The sequence below is a fragment of the Convolutriloba macropyga genome, chromosome 10 (genome assembly GCF_964194025.1).
Source record: "Convolutriloba macropyga chromosome 10, txConMacr16.3, whole genome shotgun sequence".
Classification (NCBI taxonomy): Eukaryota; Metazoa; Xenacoelomorpha; order Acoela; family Convolutidae; genus Convolutriloba; species Convolutriloba macropyga.
The window spans coordinates 61,015,932-61,028,419 of record NC_134477.1 but is presented as its reverse complement, the minus strand read 5'-3'; the positions used below and the strand labels follow the sequence as shown (position 1 = coordinate 61,028,419).

Sequence of the window (12,488 nt, the reverse complement as noted above, 5' to 3'; positions counted from 1 at the left end):
GTAGTAGTAGTAGTAGTAGTAGTAGTAGTAGTAGTAGTAGTAGTAGTAGTAGTAGTAGTAGTAGTAGTAGTAGTAGTAGTAGTAGTAGTAGTAGTAGTAGTAGTAGTAGTAGTAGTAGTAGTAGTAGTAGTAGTAGTAGTAGTAGTAGTAGTAGTAGTAGTAGTAGTAGTAGTAGTAGTAGTAGTAGTAGTAGTAGTAGTAGTAGTAGTAGTAGTAGTAGTAGTAGTAGTAGTAGTAGTAGTAGTAGTAGTAGTAGTAGTAGTAGTAGTAGTATTATTATTATTATTATTATTATTATTATTATTATTATTATTATTATTATTATTATTATTATTATTATTATTATTATTATTATTATTATTATTATTATTATTATTATTATTATTATTATTATTACTATTATTATTATTATTATTATTATTATTATTATTATTATTATTATTATTATTATTATTATTCTTATTATTATTATTATTATTATTATTATTATTATTATTATTATTATTATTATTATTATTATTATTATTATTATTATTATTATTATTATTATTATTATTATTATTGTTATTATTATTAGAAAATGATTGAGTGATCCGCAACAAAGACCATCAGAAAATGTCACGTCTACAAAAGCAGGTTCCAAATGTTCTTCAAACTAAATGCCCTTTAGACAATCAGTTCCCTTTTTTGATCCGAAAAACTAAAAATTCAGTTGGGCCAAAAGATTTCCAATTTCATTATAGAAATTCAAAACTCAAAGGATGTTGCAACACATAGATAATTTTACATCATTTAGTCAATTCAACATCATTAGACTTACCATGTTTATGTTTCTTATAATTTTCATAATTCTTTCGTTTGTTTATCGCATTCTTATCAAGCTTCTTCTGCCGTGCTGCAGCTTTGCTTTCAGCTTCTATCTGAGCGCTCGACTTTGGATTAAAAAAACTCACGCTTTTCATTTCTTCTAACGAAGGCAAAGTAAACAACAATTTAGGTTTTTTCGCTTTCCCTTCTTTAATTTTATCCACCTGAGGTAGTTTTTCAGGACTTGAAAATTCATTTTCAATTTGATTATCGTCTGTTCTACTGAAACCAAAACTGAAAACTCCAGCAGAACTTTGGTCATTGGTTTCGGCAAGAGCACTTTTTAAGTTTTCAGTTTGCCCAAAATCTGTTATATCTTCAGCCTGAAATGTATTTTTGGATGTCAACTTTTCAGCTGGTAACTTTTCTTCAGTTTTCTGCTCAATTGATGAGACGATTTCTTGACTCTCTGTCACTTCTTTTGACGGTTCTTCAAATTGTTCTTCTTGTTCGTCGTCAGAATTCAACTCATAACATTTATGGTCCGGGTTCGTGGGGTCATAGTAAATTATAGGTTTGGAAACCTGAGTTATAAAAAATCCTGGCGGTTTCTTCCGATATTCATTTCTGAAGTTATTTGAAAAATTTCTCCGCGAATCGTTTTCAAATTTCTCCCTGTAATGATCAGAGTTCTCGAAATTTGAATCACGATTATCCCTTTCAAAATTTTTCCGTTCAGATGAAGTGTTATTCTGGGATTTGTCAACCCACCCCCATTGTTTCTCCTGCTTTTCTCTTTTCACGTCATTTTTCCTATTCGAATAAAAGTCATCAGGTGAATTTCTGGTCAAGTTTTTGGGCAAACTATCAACCTGTTTAACGTTGATTTTGACACCAGCTTGAGCCGTTAATTCTTTGCACAATAGGGCACAAAATCTTTTCAAACCGGCCCCAGCTGATACTGGAACACGTACAAATGTCTTCAACTTCTCACCTGAAGAGTCAAAGTGAACTTCCCTAGCTTCATTTTTGGTATCTGTGAAAAGTTTTTGGACTGAATCTTGGGTTGCGGTTTCGTCCAGACCAGTAAGTGACAGATAAACACATTCGGAAGTATCCTAAAACAATTATTCGTATTAAATTCAGAATCGGTTGTTTCGGTCCAAACCCCCACACCCAAGCGGCCCATGGGACATGATATGAAACTAATAACACAACCGAAAAAATTATCACGACCAAAGTTTACTTAAGAAATGCGTCTGAATGCTTTCGTTTAAATCCTAGTCCTTATTCAATGCTGATATGGACTTTTTATGTTTCTATACTCCTTTTTACAGCATTGCCATTTTTCTTTGTTTGTAGAGATGGACCTATAGCAAAGGTTAATAATTGTTTTCTACTTGTTACGACTCGAAGAGTATTGGTTTTCTTAAGGTCTTTTTTACCAGAAGTACTATTCGTTCAGACGATGTTTTGACCTAAAAGCGAAAGTGAGTAAAATTGCCGTGTGAACTAATTTTTTCTGAGTGAGAGAAGTTCTTTGATCATGCGCTACATTTAGTGAATGAATTTTTGACTTTGAAAAGTAGTTTTTGACTGAATGGCATATATATATATATATATATATATATATATATATATATATATATATATATATCCGTTTTCAGGCGTTTTTTCGTCCAAGTGGCCCAGTTTTTTTGCTTGCAATTTGGTTTTTTGCAGAAATAATTTTAAGTCGATGCCATATTGAAATGCAAACCTAGAAAATTCATACCACAGTGTTTTGCACAGCCTGAAAATGCGTTCGAAGTTAAAATTGGCACATTTTTCCTGATTTTTAGTTAACTTTTTCTTGCAATTTCTGCCTTTTTGGATCTTTCGGCCCTCTTTTTGTCATAAATCAGTTAATATAGCAACCTCCCTTTGATAATTCACATACTCAACGCCTCTTTCTACATCGATGTAATTTTGCTTTATAAAATTGTACATATGCTAATCCGATTTTGGTAGTTTTTTTCAATTTTTCTCTGTTTTTTGTTTGTATTCTGGTGTTAATTACTAGAAATAGTCTTTTTGTGCCACATGAGGGACTTTTCGTTTCAATAAAAAATCAATCATTTTTGGCGTTAAGTTTTTGAAAAACAGTTAATTTTTTTTATCGGATGACTCGTTGTCTTTTCTATGTCTCGAATGCTGAACAAGGAAATGTATTCGTATTTCTTGGTTTATTAAATTTGATTTTTAACTTTCAAAAATTAAGAATTAGTCTTTCTGTTACGGTGTTCCTTAAATTGTGTCCATATTCTTTACATTGTAGTTTGTATCATTCTAGCTTTGTCCTGGCACCTACATTAATATTTGTTATATTGATTTTTCCAGTTGTTAAAAAATTGAATGTTTTCAGCATTTTCTTAGATTTTCGTCATTTCTTTGGTATGCAATTGATTTCATTCAACATAAAACAGTACTGGGAGTTTGCTAGAAAACCTTTTCCAAAGTTTTTATTTATTAATATTCACAGCAATTTACTTCAGGCCTTGGTTTTTTTAACGATTTTTTGCCTTTGATTATTATTCTGTTGCTTCTGTCTTTTTATGATTAATTTAATTTTTGAATTAGTGTGAAATCATGTTGTCAAGAATTTATACATCAAGGAAAAAGCATGAGTTGTATGTGTCACGATCTTTTCGATATTAGATTCATGAATTATTTGAGGGCAATTGATAGCCATTTCAGGTTTTTCAGCCTATCAGTATTTTAACGCTTTTTAAAGCTTTTGACTTTTTTAACGCTACCAAATGTTTCCAATAATAAAACTTTTCTGCATTTTGTTTCTCTTGGTGTCAGTGGTTTAAGTTTCACCGATTTTTAGATCAGACCTGGGGAGGTAATGAGTTAATGATTTATACAAAAGAAAATGCCTACAGCTGCAATTACGGTTTTTTTTGTGAAGTTTTGATGCTTCGAGTCGCTTCCGGAATTCTTCCGGCTATGTTTTTTTTATTTCAGTTTTCACTACTGGTTGCATCTAGCTCTCGCGTTTGACCTGAAATCAAAACGATTCAAACCTTTGGAAAAAGCATTATTTGCTGAGTTATATAGTGCGAATATTACTGTTCTTGTGGTGTTATTTTTTGAAATCAACAAATATGTTAAAAAACCAAAGAATTTTCATTGCACTGATTAGATGTTATTTCTATTTTTCTTTGTTTTCGTACACTTACAAGTCAAAGTGCAACCGCTATTTATCCACGTTGAAACAGTAAAAAGAGGGCAAAGCCGAATGGTTTTGAGGCGCAAACGACTTTTCAAGCTTTGTTCAAATAATCTGAAACAACATATTCTGTTTCCAAGAGACCGATTTTTAGCAAAATGCGGACAATTCACTTGTTTTCAGCCTTCATCAATCTTTGTTCTCAAATTTTGTCGTACAATTTTTAACATGAGCAGGTTTAGGTAACTGAATGTCTTTAATTTTTACAATTAAAATTCTCTGTACTGTACTTCGGGGCTGTAATGACTCAATTTTTCTCAAGAAATTGATCTTTCTTGTGTCATTTTTTACTGCTCCACAAATAAATTCACTTGACCTGTTTCGTTGACTGAACTACTACTGTAAAACGTTCTTGTACATTCATGGTCGTGACCGTGGGGTGTTATCAAAATAATAGTTTATCATCCTTTTTGTAGCTGCAAAGCAGTAAGCTGTTCCTATATTGCAGTACAATATTTTCTGTTTTACATTATTTCACTGTGAATCGAAATCGGTTTTCATGTTAGCAACAGACTTCAGTTCTGAATGCACGTAATTCAAATCACTAAGAAAATCAAAAAGTCAAGCTTCAAAAAGTCCTCGAGAAGTGAAATCGAAAATGTTCTAGAAGAAAACGGTCAAGCGAAAATTTAGCATAAGACACACGTTTACAATAATTGCTTCAAATTCTTTTGAGAGCAATTAATTTCTGAAAAAAAATAGTTGAGCTTCCGAAGAGTTATTTAATGAACGGAAGAAAGCGTTGCAAAAGACTTTAAAAACCTAAAAAAAACAGGATAATCAGTGTTCTTGCATCATAGCTAGCAAGACGCAAATAGTCATAAACACGTAAATAATCCTAAATAATCTCAGAGAATGTTTAGAAATCAAAAACTGACCTCTGGTTTCGAATCGACTGGCTCCTCTTTAACGTCCACACTTCCATCCTTGAATTCTTCTTTTCCATCGTTGTGTTCAAACGAACGTTTTGGGTTATTTCTGCCAAAATTGTCCCAATTTTTGTTACTGTCTTCTTCAAAATAGTTGTTCCTTCTTTTTCTCGCACCCTTTTCAGCGTAAGATGATCCGAAATCTTTTTGATCAGAGCTGACCTCAAGACTTGGAGCGTCGTCTTCGATAATATTGTTTCCACTTTTTTGGCAAATTTCGCTAACTGCGACTGGAATTAAAGCTATAGGTCTAACTGATGATAAATTAGTACTCTTACTAAAATCACTTTTGTGAATTATGGCACAAACCTTTTTCACGGGGTTCTTTGTTTTCACGTTTAAATAACATTTGACATAATTTTGTTCATGAGGTTGTACAGACCCGTCTTTTCGTTTGTCGATGTATATTTGAGAAACGTCTAGTTCTAAAGGGTCGATTAACTGTGACTTGATTTGGGCCTCGTCTACATTTCGTGGAAGACCTGATATGCATAATGGTATGGTTTCCTCAACAACCATAACTTCACCTGAAATCATTTTTAATTTTTTCGAATGATAAATTCCTCATTATTATGATCTTATCTCAACTCTTTTTTGTATATCTGACATTTTTTGTACATATATTTGTACTAAATTGTACATTGCCTTGAGTTTAACGACGTTTAACTGCTTAGTTTCGGAATATTTTCAATACTCTTGCACCAGGCTAACAATTGCTGAATTTCTGTTCATTGAAGTTGTAAAAAAAGACTCGTTAACAGAAGTATACGTTCAAGTAGCAAAATTATAGATTAAGCAGCCCGTTTTTGAAGGGCGGTTTCCGTAAGCGAAGTTTCCACTTTTAGTTCAACTACGATTGAGTTTACATTTGCGTTCAACATTAGAGAAAAAGGAGAAAAATATGATTTCCTGACACCTTTCTTGTTCTTGTGAGACTTGGATGGAGTTCGCCACTTTACATTAGGGTATCTGGTAAATTAACATTACTTATCCGTCATCTGAATTTCATAAGTAGGCAAGACCACCTTCCAAATGGATCAATGCTGTAATTTTTTCCCAGAATTTGATTGCAAGATGGAGTAATATTGCGTGAAAAATTGTTTTTTTTTCTTCGTAAAACTAGGGGATGCTTACTTACTTCTGATGTTCAGTATATAAAGATCTATTAATGCATAATGATCAACAGACAAAACAGGCCAAAAATCAAAATATTCACCTTTAGTCCGACAAAACAGTCTGAAATAATTATCCCTTAGAGGCCTTCATTGCGGAAAAGCATATAGTTGACTACACATGAGAAAGCAAATATTCCTTTTGAGGGAAAATTTCTTTTTTGTACTCTTTTGTAAGGGATTTTTGTGTCCGGGCATCATAATCAACACATTTCTTAATGATTCTGTTTTTAAATCATTTATGGATAGATGGTTCTATTCTAGGCAATGAAAGGAAACAGATTCCAATGATCATAGCGCCTGATTTAGCTTCTAACATTTAAGCAGAAATCGCTAGCAACTTTGGTAACCTCACTTCGGCGCGTCTTTGGGCTAAAAAAAAGAAAAAGCGTTAAATAATCACCAATTTGACACACTAATAGTATACATTTCCCCCGCCTTCTCTACATTATGACGTGCTACTAAGAAAAGGAAATGCCTTAGTTGTCAGTGCTAACGTCAGCAGCCGTAACAAATCTCTGTAAGCGCTTTAAATTCAAACTCAGAATTAGGCGAAAATAACATCGATAGCATTTAGCCCACTTATCCAATTCAGATACTTCAGACTTCGAGGAAAAATGTTTTATCAATAGTATTCACCACTTCGTTCAAACCCCAAAAATCGTGAAACCGTTACTAATAGAATTAATTTTATCACTTCATTCAAATTCGGAAATACGAAAAATTGATCACTTTGTTCAGGCCTAGAATTAGGGGTAAAAATCAGAGCTGGAATTTATCAACAGTCATAATTACAGCTTAGATAAATAAATGGTACCCACAGAGCCAGAAGAATCCTGAACTAATAATTAAATTCCACTTCGATAAACCCTTATTAAGTTCCCAGAAATTGCACCAACAATCACAATAAATGTACTAAATTTTTCAGCCTTATGATTTTACATCAAAAAGTTAAATTAAAAGCAATCAATTCTACATAGTTCAATTTAGTACTGCTAAACTCAATAGATCGATTTCTAGCGAGCTATTCAAGTTCAACATACCCCTCAACTAATCAAAGTAATTCTTTTAATTATTTCAAACTAATCTTTCAAAACTTGAGATAATCGATACTCTATTAATAGTTAAAGTAGATCATTTAGGAGTGAATAATTTCAATTCTCCACAAAAGTCAACAAACGTTGCAAAAGAAAGTCACTCGCTTTTCCGAATGACTTCTCTCGATTATTACGTAATATAAATCGTAGTTATGTAACTCTTATCAATTCAGTTTATCCAGTTATTTCTCGAGTCAACTACGAAGAAGTTATATATCGTACACCTTAATTGATTCATATTCACATCTTTTCGAATTAAAGACCTTTTTGAAATTTTTTATAATAGAAATTTTCACACTTGAAATGTCTTTACTGCTAAAAAGCGTGGCCGAAAATACTCCCGTTGTGAAGTTAGACGTTGTTTCTCTCGTCTGTAGCGACGGGAGCCTTTACCACGACTTCGGCAACCCAAAGCGGGCTTTAAAAGGTCATTGCGTTTGCTGTTCTCAAAAATTGCGACCTTTAAACTTGAATTTACAATGCAAGATTTGCGGTATAAAACTGCACCGTTATTGCGAATTCTACCGTCAAAGTGTTACAGCATGTTATCACAAAGACAGCAATTTTCTGGCAACAGTTTTACCATCAGCGAAGCAGTATTTCATCATACAAAATCTTTCTTGCAAAGGTGACTCGCCTAATCATCAGTGGTCGAAAGTTTGGATCAAACAGGAACAACTTTGCAACATTTGCAATCAACCGAAGCCCTATTTAGCTTGCACAAATTGCGACCTTAGCGTGCATGGAGGTTACTGCATTCAAAAACTAACAGCCGAGCTTCAAAAATTGACATCTTTGCTCACGAATGGTGGCATGTTTTCGGTGCAAGAAATGAATACTAGCAATTTAGAATTGAAACATCACTTTATTCGAACTGTTGACACTTATATGAGTACACGAAACGAACTGGTTGCAGTTACTGAAGATCTCTTGTAAGTGCCACGTTCTATTAATGTTCGTCAAATTGCCTCTTTACAAAAACGGACGAATCGCTTAAATCGTTTCAAAATTATTTAAGCGCTAAGGAGACAATGCATTCATTGAAAAAAAAGTACGCAAAAATTTACTTTTTGGTAGAAGGCTTTTTTAGAAATGAACTTTCATTACCACGCCAAAATCCGTTTCCGACAACTTTGAAAGAATCGGAGCGTAATCGGTTAAAAAGTATGGCTTCATTTCATTTCTTGCAAAAATGACCAAAATTTCATACAGAAAAATTTCAGTAGCCAGTTCTCCGTAAGTAGCCGTAAACTAAGCCTTATGTGAAACCTGTTCATTTTGATCATTAAGCTCTCAAATTCATGTGATCTGACTTTTTGCTCCAAAGCTGAACTATAGAACTAGAATGAAAGAGTTGGAAAAATTTGCAGATTGAAATTCTCAGTAAATAGAAAACAGAGAACAAGGATCATGTGGCACATCTCTGCAAAAATAAACATTATATTTATAAACATTACATTTGTAAACATTACGTTATTTATAAACGCTATCAGTTATTTAAGAAAAATACCCAAAAAATTACTTTGAAAAAATAAGAAAATAAAGTTTGTAAACATCTTGCGGTACCTTAATACATTTCTCGAAACACTTACAATAACTATAGACTTAAAACAATAGTTTGATTTAATTTTACCGCAGCACAGCTTGATCAGGAATGGACCATATCAAAAATATGTCATGCAAATAAATACATTCAATATAAATAACTTTTAAGTTGTGACAGATATAGGATATAAAAAACTATTAAACATCAGTACACGATCGAATTTTTTAAATAGGAAGCAATCTTTTTTCAGTCCCTTAGCTGTGAAAAAACTATCAGCCAAAACGTTTTAACATTAGAAGTACAGAGAATTGATCAATTGCTCTCAAACTAAGTTTGTAGCAATTATATTAGTCCTGTGGTCTTTTTAACGCAATTTTTTGTCACCCATATGACTTTTCGTCCTCAAAAACGGGATAAATAACTCGGAGGGCATTAAGTGTCGAGAAGCTTTCTAAGAGTCTTACGCCTTAAGTATGCGACGCACCAAAACTGTGAAGGAGCGGTTCGTAGTCTTGAAGATTTTTGAGAGCGTTTGAGAGCAATCCGCCCAACGACGTGTCGATTTTGTTTAGTTTAATTGAAACTGAAGAATCTACAAAACAATTGAAGATTTATGTCAAATCAAAACCTATGTGATATGGTAAGATACCCGGAAATCTGAGCGTTGGACGGCTCCAACTTTGCATAGTTTAAAAACGCGTTTTAAGCATTTAAGAAGATCCAATGAAGACTGCCAGTGGAGGATAAGCATAATCTAAATAGTCAAATCCAGATTTGAAAATAGCATTTTATCACAAAATCACAAATCTTCGTCAAATTTCAATTATTGTCCTCAAAATTGGATAGATTTTGCAATATTATACATGAAAAACACACTTAACAGCATTCATACATTCAACAATTTCTGTCCATTTTACCCAATATCAAAAAAATATTGAGCAGTACAAATCGGCATTTCTGCCAGAGAGTCGGTTGTTTTTGATACCTGGAAAGTCGAAAGGTTAACTTCGTGTCCTATTCTCGACATACAAGGGGAATTCCATACAAGCTTAGTAAGCCATAAGATTTAAAACTAGACAGAAAAAAGTGAATAATTTTTTTTTATTTGCTCCCGAAGGAGGATTAAAATTACTAAGCTATTATGCAATTACTAGTTTCTTGTGCGTTTAACTTTTCGACAGACTTCTACGCGCATAACTTTCATAGCAATTGAGTTGGTCAAGAAATAAAACCAACAACGGACGAAGTGCTCTCAAACGACAGCCTAGAGTATTTTTATGGGAGCAAAAAGTACCCACAAGGGATGCGTTCGAACCCCCGATCTCCAAATGCCAGTCTGAGACTTTCACCACTAAGCTATTAGAGAAGAATTTTCTTTCTGAAAAGCGGAAAAAGGTCGAGTGAAAATTTTGTATAAAAAGCCCTTACAATAAGCACGTTTACAATAATTGCTTCAAACTTGCTTCGAGCGCAATTAAACGTAAAAAGTCCAATGCAGTCGCACGCTTTTATAAATTTAAACATTACTTTTTGACCGAACTTTAGAAAACGGAACCCAATTTGGCCAAGAGGATATTTAGTCTCCTTTGAGAAGAAAAGTAATGCCGTGTTTAACCAATGAAAGCCTGTTAATTTCAAATTGTTTTTAGCAGAGAAACAAACAACAGTCTAGGCTCATCTCATACAATGCAGCACGGAGACGTTAAGGACACATTTGCGAACATTCTCCTTCAAAGAAACAACAACAACAACAACAACAACAGCGCCGATAAACAATCGACAGAAGACATGAGCAACAAATACAGCCAAATTTTGTACCCTTTTGGGGGCGTCACTTGCCTCAAGGAATTTATAGGTCAGATAAGTTCTAAAATAGTACTTTCAAAATGTGAGCTCTTGATTTTTATAGCAAAAGAAATTTAAAACATTGTAGCAAGGGCTCAAAAAAGACGGCTTTCAAGTTCGGGTCTATTTTCCTTTCCGGTGAAAAAAAACATGTTGGCTTGCATTGGCCCATGTGCTCAGAACAATTCGCGTTCCAGCATTAATAATGGTTTCCAGATCTATGACTTGTGGTGTCACTTTCTACCTCCTTCTATTATAAATCTCATTAAATAGAAGCATATCATTGACACTTTGTATCACACTGCGGGAAAAATGAAACAAGCCAAACTGAACGAATGATTTATTCCATGGTTTTTCCACGATAAGTGACAAGGAGGTAATTTCTACAAATTAAAACCACTGTATAATTAAAAAGACCAGATAGGATTTTAACCGGTCTATTCAACCAACACAGGCCAGATATTCCTCGAACAAACTCATTTAGCTGGTGCAATCAAGACAAAAACCTGGGGTTGTGCCAATCATAGGCTTCAGCTTGTGGTCACATCGCTTATTACCCCCACCGTAAATGTATCATAAGGGGGGGAGGGAGGGGTGCCAAAAACCTGTTATCTGATCATAGGTCTGCCGGGTGCTTTTGGGTCAGTTCCTGGAACTGGAATTGTTAGTTCTATAGTGGAAAGAGACACTGAGAAGCTGCAACTGTTACACGTTGCACCTGAAATGGCACTGGAAAGGTCTCAAAGAGAGGAACAAGAACACGAGATGAATCCATGCAGTAAAGACTGGTACGAACGTAACATGCTTTCATTTATCACAATTCATTTGTTTGGTTATTCAGCCCCATACTCGTACGTCATTTAGGTTTCAAATTTTGACCTTCCGTGCCCTCAAATATTAAATCACGCAGCTAATTTTACAAATAAAACCGAGCTTTTCAACGCAACACAGCAGATAACTACTCGACGGACACGTGAACAAACGTTACCCAAAATGAAAAGAACATCAAGTTTAATTCTCTGCAATTTTGAAAATTGATTTTTTTAATGTAAGACACTGCCTAATTTGCAAAGGGTGACATTGTTGAGAGGGTCCCCAAATATTTCAGTTCGTGGCTTCCGACAGCCTTGTGTTGTTCTCCCAACAGACAGATATCTTTCCGATGTCTCTGCTCAGACAGTTCTCTAATCCACTTGCAAGTTGAGGAGACAGATCACGCAGAAGGGAAGAACTGCGAATTCTGCTTCCGGATCATTCGGAGAAATGGGCTGCAATGCCTCAACTGCGGAATCCTGTTGCATACTTATTGCGAAAACTTCAGATTGGATAAACTGCGCAGGGATTATCCACAGGCTAGTAACATCCATAAGAGTTACAAGAGTTTTCTATTAGCTGACTAACATCATTTTAAAACTCTCGCGTGCCTGCTTTTAAATGCCTAAATCTGCAGTGCCAGAAGTTTCTGCTTCTTAGCATTTGAGTAGGAAGCTCCTAGCCAGAACTTGACTTCCGTAGACTTTCGTCATTTAAAACGTGCGCGTTTCGTGTTTTAAGCATGGTTAAGTGACTCTGCAGAAGTCACTTCGAAATTCTGACTTAATATCTCGAATGGCACCGCGGTTCTCGATAAACGCCAGAAGTTCTCAGTAACTTCAAGCAGAGTCAAGTAAGTATTACTTAATTCATAAGAGCACAATTACACAATTTTTTTTTTTGGAAATCGAATGCATGCATTATCGTACACAAGAGTATTTTCGACTATTACATACATGTTAAAGAAAGAGTATTAAAGGCGAAAATGCAACTATATGTAGATCA

At 34.2% G+C, this 12,488-nt stretch overlaps 2 protein-coding genes across 4 annotated transcripts in view; one reads left to right on the top strand and one right to left on the bottom strand.

Annotated features, from left to right (window-relative positions):
- Positions 1 to 712: 712 nt before the first annotated feature.
- On the bottom strand, positions 713 to 5,562 carry LOC142348789 (uncharacterized). The gene is made up of 2 exons (XM_075400287.1): positions 4,960 to 5,562; positions 713 to 1,925 (listed from the first exon to the last, which is right to left on the bottom strand). The coding sequence occupies exons 1-2, from the start codon at positions 5,545 to 5,547 to the stop codon at positions 789 to 791; spliced, it is 1,725 nt and encodes a 574-aa protein (XP_075256402.1). The 5' UTR covers positions 5,548 to 5,562; the 3' UTR covers positions 713 to 788.
- A 1,788-nt stretch (positions 5,563 to 7,350) lies between these two features.
- Positions 7,351 to 12,488, top strand: part of LOC142348246 (uncharacterized) — a 32,062-nt gene continuing 26,924 nt past the window's right edge. For 2 of the 3 annotated variants that reach the window (XM_075399539.1, XM_075399541.1), the window contains exons 1-4: positions 7,351 to 8,211; positions 10,475 to 10,680; positions 11,293 to 11,458; positions 11,779 to 12,022. In XM_075399539.1, the coding sequence (XP_075255654.1) occupies positions 7,583 to 8,211; positions 10,475 to 10,680; positions 11,293 to 11,458; positions 11,779 to 12,022 (1,245 nt within the window). In that variant the 5' untranslated portion in view covers positions 7,351 to 7,582. The remainder of the gene's footprint in view (positions 8,212 to 10,474; positions 10,681 to 11,292; positions 11,459 to 11,778; positions 12,023 to 12,488) is intronic. The other variant, XM_075399540.1, reaches the window with a different exon arrangement.

What these genes read in the sequence shown, in the direction of transcription:
- LOC142348789 (XM_075400287.1), bottom strand. Translation starts at nt 5,547, where the DNA reads ATGATTTCAGGTGAAGTTATGGTTGTTGAGGAAACCATACCATTATGC. An exon ending in CAGTCGATTCGAAACCAGAG is followed by an intron (nt 1,926 to 4,959) that starts GTCAGTTTTTGA and finishes TAATTGTTTTAG; the next exon opens with GATACTTCCGAATGTGTTTA.